General features: G+C 35.3%; 1 protein-coding gene across 1 annotated transcript; it reads left to right on the top strand.

Annotated features, from left to right (window-relative positions):
- The first annotated feature begins 2,053 nt into the window (after nt 1-2,053).
- LOC125877925 (defensin-like protein 1) lies at nt 2,054-3,606 on the top strand. The gene is made up of 2 exons (XM_049559218.1): nt 2,054-2,159; nt 3,327-3,606. The coding sequence occupies exons 1-2, from the start codon at nt 2,102-2,104 to the stop codon at nt 3,497-3,499; spliced, it is 231 nt and encodes a 76-aa protein (XP_049415175.1). The 5' UTR covers nt 2,054-2,101; the 3' UTR covers nt 3,500-3,606.
- Nucleotides 3,607-8,886: the final 5,280 nt, after the last annotated feature.

Below are 8,886 nucleotides of genomic sequence, written 5' to 3' on the forward strand. Positions count from 1 at the left end.
TAATTTATTAAAAATGAAATTCATATGATAAGATTAGCGGCCGTAAACAAGTAGATTGGATCGAATTTAAACGGATTGCAAATAGATTGAACTTAAATGGATTAAATTGCAATTCATCTCTATAAATATGGATTAAAAAAATGGATTGGATATAATGATTCTAACACACTTTTATCTTGAATATTATTTTTAAAAATAATTCTATTTTTAAAGATTTTCTAAACAGACTTGAAATCAAATTGTTAGTGTACTAGGCGTGATACCCATGCCAATCGTTAGTATATATGTATCGACGTGGTACCTGAGCCAATCATATATGGATAATCCATGTACCAAGCGTGGTATTCATGTCAATCGTTTGTATATACCATGCATGGGATATCATCATATACCAAGTGTGGAATCCGAGTCAACCATCAATCACACTTTACAATCACCAACACAACGAATAGCAAACACATTTGTACATCCAAATAACACATTCATTGCATGTGATTGACAACATTTAATTTTTCAAGTCATATTCTTTCCTTTTCCCCTAACCATATATATCATGCATGCTATACTAACGAATCAGTTGATAAGCACATATAACATAAACGGGAACACAAACAATCATCACCTACCCGAAAGGATTTTTTCCGGACATTTCCTAATCATAATCCGATTACCCACTCTCTTCTTCTCAGGATAACACCCAACAACATCAAAACGTCAACAATAACTAATCATGTTCATTATCAGCTTAAATCACAATTAACCACAAAATTCAACCATCTAGACATAGTGTCTGAAGGCCTATACATTCAATCTTTCGACCATCTACCAAAAATTATGTAAATAAAGATATGTCTAACTATTCAGTTAAAAAGGCAGAGCCTACCTGAATGTCAAACAACTGTTGAAGAATTACTATGAACATGATTTTTTTGGCTTCGTGTGATGAATCCTGACAAACGTAGATTGGGATTCCCTGGGATCAATTGACCTCCTTGCGCTAAAATTCCTCCCCTCCCTAGTTCCCAAGCTTGGAGTGACTTAGGAGGATTTTTGGAGTAATCATATCATCATCTATTTTCTCAATAAAAAGTTGGAGGAAAAATAAACGACATCATATTTTCGAGGGTCTAATTCCAACAACCTTGCTATAGCAGTCATGCAGGTGCTATAGCGCCGCCGCCATAGCAGGAATCTATGGCGGTCTGACGTCAGCCAGGATCAATTCAAATTTCTATATTTTTAGTTGTATACCCCCAAAGTTCTAAAATGAAAACGTATTTCAAGAATTTTTTAGATTCTGCACGATGTGCCCTTTGAATAATGATGGATCGGATCGTTACACTAAACTAGTAAAATTTATCATGTTTTGTTCATCATTTAGATATATTTTTTCCTTTTGTAAAGTAGAAAAATGGGGAAGAAAAAGATTTTATCAAAAAAATCTAATAAGTGGAGAGTTATAGAAGAGAAATAAGTTTTGTAAATAATAATAAAAATTTGTGTACTGTAATATAGAATTCTTAAATATATATGTGATGTGATTTTTCTTTTAAATTTGTACCAATCATATCATGTCGAGATCTCTATCATGTCATTTTCTCAAAAACAATCTTATACTACTAGTTCAATTTAAACCACTATTTTTAAAATTAATTTAAACAACTATAGAAAGTGATTATTCTATTTTTCAAGTTATAATTACTCTTTCTGTTTTACTTTGTTTGTTTAGTTTAAGTAGACACAAAATTTAAGTAAACAAAAATATTTTTGATTCTTATGATATTAAGCAATAGATATATATACTTTGCCTGTAACAATGTGTTTGTATTACTTTCTTTTTAATCAATTTAAAAACAAAATGTTTTTTTTCCTTATAAGTCCATATTACATGCTTAAAAACACAAAACTAAAAAACATTTTGATACAATCAGCCAACAAATTGAAATTAAAAAAAAAATAGGTGATATTAAACAAAAAAAAGTTTTGACTAAAGAAGTTTGAAAAGTAGAAAACTTTCACTATAAATAGCTACTATCTCCATCACTATAATTCACAAAAAAAAAAACTCATAAGCATTAGAATTTGCTAAATCCATCATATCATGAATAACAAAGTCATTCTAGCTTTCCTGGTTTGCTTCCTCCTCATTGCATCCAATGGTGAGCTATCTTAATTACCTTCCACTCATTTGTTCTTTCATTTTTAGTAAAATTTATTAAAAAAAAAAAAAAGATATAATTTTATAATTAGTAATATTTTAATTCTTTTATTCTTACTGAGATTAATTAAAGAATATGTAACTAAGCTTATAATCTAGCTAAACTGGCATAAAACCATTTTTTTTTGCTTATCTAGTCATTTGGTAAACACAAAAATGTTTATAAGCAATAGTCAATCAAAAATCATAAGTTGATCATCCTAATTTATGACTTTTAGGTTTAAAACAACTTTTTATCCAACCAAACAATTTTCAAAATAACTTTCCAAAATAAAATTTCTAACTTCCTCTCCACTTTGTATTCCTCATTCATACTTTTTATTTTAACAAGGATACTTTTAAATATATAAGTTTGCAAAATTTTTACGGGTATTCTAGTCATTCTAATGAAGAAACAACTTATTAGCACTTTGTATCAAACATATTAACTACTTATTAGTTGTATCAACACTTAATCCAAACACATAATTATTTATTTATAAAAATCAATTTCTAACACTTCAAAATATTTTCCAGCACTTAAACCTTATCCGTTAATCAAAATGGACTCTTATATATAGCTACACAAATATGATCTTAAGTTTATTTTAGATCTTCCTTTTCATTAATTTCAAACTCTATACACAATCAAAAACCATTACATAAATTGAAACAAAAGAAATACTATATTTTAAATATTGTGAATCAATATTTTCAAAAACATTTTTTTGGGCGAGTCTCGACTCTCGGAGCAGGGCCAGTGGCGGAGCCAGAACTTCGATTAAGGGGTGTCAAAATATAAAGAAGTAAAATCGCGTAGAAGTCAAGGAGTGTTAATATGTAATATATATACATAAAAAAAATATTTTTTACTCTAACTACACAATATAATTTTCCGGTGAAGGGGTGTCGGTTGACACCCCTCAACTACGTGTGGCTCCACCACTGGGCGGGGCGTACCAAAAACATTTTATTTTTTCTTATTTTCTTAGTAATAAAATTATAAAAATGAATGTACATGAAATTACGCACCAGATCCATAAAACTTAAGCCCCATGTCTTGGGGATTACATCTCGCCATGTACGGCATAAAATGTCTCATCTCACGTGCCCACGTTTATTGTGGCAGAGATGCAAGGAGGAGAGGCAAGAGTTTGCGGAAGGCGTAGCTCGACATGGTCAGGGCCTTGTTTAGACACTGGGAATTGCAACCGGCAATGTATTAACTGGGAGGATGCTCGCTCTGGAGCTTGTCACAGAGAAGGCATTGGATCTGCTTGCTTCTGTTATTTCAACTGCTAAATCAAAAATATGTTTGAATAAGGGCCTCCAATTTTACTAAGATTGGACAAGTACCCATATAGTTGTGTTGGTTTGTTGAATTTACGTATCGTTTCGTAATGCAATATATTGCATTGCATTGTACTGTGTTGTTTCTATCAATAACCTTATAATATTAATATAAGGGTTCTTACTTTAAAGGTTTCGACGGAATTTGTATAATGTGAAGTTGTGAATTTAAAGTCATTGTGAAGTATGAATTGAATGCTAAATGACAAAGACATTACTAGTAAGATATTGAAAATAATATTTAATATTTATGTACAGGTAAAAGTAGTAAATTACTATAATCTTTAATGAGTTATCGGTTTACCCAATATTAAAAAACTCAATACCAAACCGATAACCTAACAATATTTTTTATAAAACCATTTAAAACCCGTTAACCCAATAACACTGTTTTCCATTAGTTTTTTTCACACCCCTAGTCATCTCTCTCTCCAGATTTCGTTCTATAACATTCATCTCTCCGTGGTTTAAGATATTACGTCTACCTCCCTTATTTTGATTTTTTGGTAGCCATTCTTTAAACCTCTGTAAAATAAACGTAAATTTATTACGATTTGACGAATTTACTCTTTTTTTATATATATTAAATTTACATTGTATAAAACATGACTATTTAATAAATAATTTAAAAAATAAATCAACATAAATAAATTAATACTATTATATATAAATCCACTCCAAATTTAAAAATAGGTATATATAGAGACCCTTTCCTTAATCCAACAATTCAAACAAACCTTGTTATACAAAACATCAAATCTTAAACCACGGAGAAATGCGTGTTATAGAGTAAAACATGGAGAGAGGTCTCTGAAATTTGACATTAATAGTACAATAGTAATTAATGTCGATTTTAATCCCAAACAAATTGAAGTCAACCGTCCATTAAATAAATTTCCCTACTAAGGTTTATGAATAGAAGTAGAACAAGTCCTGCAATAACAAACTCCAAATTGACAAATTCCATCAGAACCATCCCCATTATTTTTGCAATTGAAATCGCAATTAAAACAACTTCCCTCCGATGAAGTACTGACTTGATCTACACATGCAATAGGTGGTGGATCGAGTTCTAGTTCCACCTCTGCACCACGAAATAAAATTATCAAAATAAATAAGTGTAACGACCTGTTCCCGTCATTATAGAAAAGCCAACGGAGGAAAATTAGGGGCCGAAAAACTTTTTCGTAGTATTTGGATTTTCCCAACCTTGTCCAGATTTGGATGAAATCGGAGTCCTTGAGGTGTGGGGAAATCTGGTAACAATCGGGTGAAGTAATTATGATTTTGATTACATGAGTAGTTAGATAACTCGTTAAGGAATCCATACGACTTTACAGAATTGAATTCGGTCGAGTAGAACTCCCGAAATCGATTTTAGCGTAAATGATATTTACTGAACGTCGTGGGTTAGAGGTGTGTTGTGAAATGAGAATTTTGGAATTCATGAATTAGCTCTCTGTCTCGAGAATGCCACTTTGACGTTGGGTTTTGTCGCTATGGCGGGGTGGTGGCCGCTGTGGCGGGCTCGACGCAAATTAAAGTCGTTAATAAACCCCTAAACAACCTCATTATGCACTTTTCGACTTTTAGAGCTAAGGAACGAACCCCAGACGATTCCTACTCATTTTTCACCATTCTTGAGGCTAAAAGTAAGTTTTTCACTCCCCAAATCCGTTTTTCGATCCGTAAAACGTAATAGAATGGGTGAATATTGATGGGGAAGGGTGGAAACAACCCTAATTTGGGTAATTGGGATCATGGGTTTGCTATAGGGTTCGTAGAATTATTAGTAATCCGGGTATTTAATGATTGTTTATTGATTCCCATATTATATTGATTTTTTGTAGACTAAGAACAAGCAAAACAAATTCGGAAAGGGAAGAATCAAGTTTCTTAGGGTTTCAAGCTTGTTTCGAGGTAGGTGATGGTTGTGATTCTATGATTGTGTGATGTATGTTTGTTCTCGCTTTATTATGATACTTGTATATGTATGAATGTTGCAATGTTGATCACACTTGTTGTAAATGAGATAGATGAATGATGATTGCCATGAAATCGTGACTTAAATGCAAGATCTTGAGGATATACTCGTGATTGTGATTGTGATTGTTATTGTGGTGTGTGAATGGGATTGATTTGCCACGTTTCGGCATAACTAACTTGGATCGGTTGCCACGTTCTGGCATAAATATGGGATCGATTGCCACATTCCAGAATAACATTGGGATCGGGCACCACGTTCCGGTATGCTAATTTTTTAGATTTGGGTTCCATGAGAGGACCAATGATTTAATATAAAATGTGAAGTTGTTCGTTGTTCGTAAATGTTGATAATATTGCATATGTTGATATATATGCATGTGATTATAATGTTGTCTTGACTTGCTTATGTTGCACTTAGTGGGATATCCGCCTGATCCTACCAGTACATTGTGGTTGTGTACTGATACTGCACTTGCTCTTATTTTTGTGGAGTACAGGGCATCTTCAATCGGCTACTGANCACTTAGTGGGATAGTCGCCTGATCCTACCAGTACATTGTGGTTGTGTACTGATACTGCACTTGCTCTTATTTTTGTGGAGTACAGGGCATCTTCAATCGGCTACTGACAGACCTCGCTTAGGAGATCAGTGATCGCTTCGAATTCAAGGGTGAGCCAATTCTTCCGGGCTACCATGGGATTCTCCTTCGTCTATGTCCACCATTTTCGGACTTAGACATTTGTTTTAGCTAGTTGATTAGTTCATTAGTTGGGGTTGTATCCATTTCTTGTTTAGACTTAGTTCATTGTTAGAATGTTTTGGTATATTGACTTTCAGGTTCTAGGTTATTCATCCGCATTGTTAATTATTATTGTTAGACTTTAGTTAGAGTTTATGGGAACTCCCTATTTATTTTCTTAGTGTTTGACTTAAATGCCTTAGTTTTTAGATTATTTGCTTGATTTGGGTCGTAGTAGTGGTTCTCCCACCGGAGAGTTAGTGAGGGTGCCAATCACGAAAGTTTGGGTTGTGACAAAGTTGATATCATAGCATAGTTTTGTTTATCTCGATGTACGAAAATAAGTCTAGTAGAGTCTCGCGGAACGATATGGGGACGCCTTTACTTTTCTTCGAGAGGCTATAGGACTTTAGGAAATCTCTATTTTCTCTTGTCTCATTTCGTGCTATAACTTGATTCCAATTGGTATCTAGCGATTTAAACTGGTATCTAACCTCCTTTACTCTTTTGTTCGCAGATGTTTAATACTAGATTCAACGGCGTTAGGCACGTAGCTCCCGTCAATGCTTCGGCTGAGGAATCTGCAGCAAGAGGTCGCGATCGAGGCAGGGGTAGAGGAAGAGCTAGGGGTAGAGGTCATGGAAGAGTAAAACCTACTAGAAATGAAGCTCATGTTAAGAATGCTCTTATGAATGAGAATCCTCATGTGCATCATGAAGAGATAGAGAAGAATGTTGATGTTGATGTTGAGGATTTGGGACAAGAGGAAGAGGTGCAGGATGAGACTATAAGTGTTCCTCCTTTAGATCCAGTGTTAGCTCAACAGATCATGTCTTTCTTAAATGGATTGGTTGGTCGTGGAGTGCTTCCTTCTGCTCAAGAAGCTCAAGCTCCTACTAATTCTCTTTTTGCTAGCACTGCGCCCAAGGTGGGTGGGACTGGAGGTAATGATGCTTTCTTCCGTCATTTATTGGGTTCTGTTATGACTGATAATGAGCATGAAATGTTGACTAAGTTTCTGAAGCTAAAGCCTTTTGTGTTTCTTGGTTCTGAAAGTGAGGATGCTTATGAGTCCATTCTGGATTGCTATGAGAGACTTCATAAACTGGGTATTGTTCATCAGCATGGGGTTGAGTTTGTGTCTTTCCAACTTCAAGATGAGGCAAAGCAGTGGTAGAGAGCTTATATGAATGCAAATCTTCTACTTTACCTCCACTTACTTGGACCTAATTCCATGCCCTGTTTCTATAGAAGTATGTGCCTAAGACATTGAGGGATCGCAAGAAAGATGAGTTTATGACATTGGAGCAAGGTGGTATGACTGTGGCTACTTAGGCCAAGTTCCATGCTTTGTCTGGATATGCCACTCAATTGGTGACTACTAAGGAAGAGAGAATCTGGTTATTTATTAGAGGACTATATTATGAGTTGCAAGTATTATCTGTTCATATGACTTCTGCAGGGAGGAGCTTTAATAAGGTAACAAACTATGTTAAAAAAGTAGAAGGGTGAGGTGAGACGGTCAAGCTAAGGGTTGGGCGAAAAGTGTCAAGAACTCGAGTAACTTTCAAGGTTCTTATTCCAAAGGGTTCGAAAGGCCAACGCTTGCAGCCAAGCCAATTCAGTCTACTTTTCCCGCCTCTAGGTAGTTACTCGGAAACTCTATCTCATAATTTTCAGGATAGCCAGGGAGTCGCGCATTCGACGGGCGGTAGACCATCTTTTGATCGTACTTGTTACAACTGAGGAGAACCTGGGCATATGAGGAGAGATTGTCCCCACCCACGTGTGTTAGATTCTGCGTAGCAGCAGTCTAGAGTAGTGGTACCTGCGGGGAATGGTAATAATGGTCGAGGACGTCAACAAGGTAGGCAAGAAGGTAATGAGCGAGGCCGGGGATGTAGAGAAAACGGTAATGTGAGCAGAGGTAATGTGTGTAACCAGGTAGAGAAGTGGTTCGTCAAGATGATAGAGCTCAGTGTTATGCCTTTCCGGGCAAGAATGAGGCGGAGGCGTCTGATGCGGTGATCACAGGTACTATTCTTGTCTGTGACCGGATGACTAATGTGTTGTTTGATCCGGGTTCTACTTATTCATATGTATCACTGAGATTTTCCTTAGATTTGGATATGATTTGTGATATTCTTGATGCCCTATTCGTGTTTCTACCCAAGTTGGAGAGTCAGTCATAGTTACCCATGTTTATCGTGCTTGTCCTATTTTGTTTATGGAATTTCAGACTTGGGCTGATTTAGTGATTTTGGATATGATTGACTTTGACATAATCTTAGGCATGACTTGATTGTCCCCCTATTATGTTGTGCTTAATTGTAATACTAAGTCCGTACCTTTAGAGATTTCGAGAAGGGAAAATTAAAGTGGGAAGGGGTGTACAAGCCTAAGCGAACTAAGATCACATCCTTCATTTGTGCTAAGAAATTGATAGGGCAGGGTTGTTTGACTTATTTGGCTCATATTAGGGTTGTTGAGATTGAGGCTCCATCCATTGGGTCTATTCCTGTGGTGTCAGAATTTATAGAAATGTTTCCTAATGAATTGCCTGGTATGCCTCTGGATAGAGATATATATTTTTGCATTGATTTAGAGCCTGGC

This window comes from Solanum stenotomum, chromosome 9 (assembly GCF_019186545.1).
Source record: "Solanum stenotomum isolate F172 chromosome 9, ASM1918654v1, whole genome shotgun sequence".
Lineage (NCBI taxonomy): Eukaryota > Viridiplantae > Streptophyta > Magnoliopsida > Solanales > Solanaceae > Solanum > Solanum stenotomum.

Bases quoted from the DNA above. Each gene is read 5' to 3' on its own strand.
- LOC125877925 (XM_049559218.1), top strand. From the start codon at position 2,102: ATGAATAACAAAGTCATTCTAGCTTTCCTGGTTTGCTTCCTCCTCATT. The intron at 2,160-3,326 runs GTGAGCTATCTT...TTATTGTGGCAG, and splicing joins CCTCCTCATTGCATCCAATG to AGATGCAAGGAGGAGAGGCA.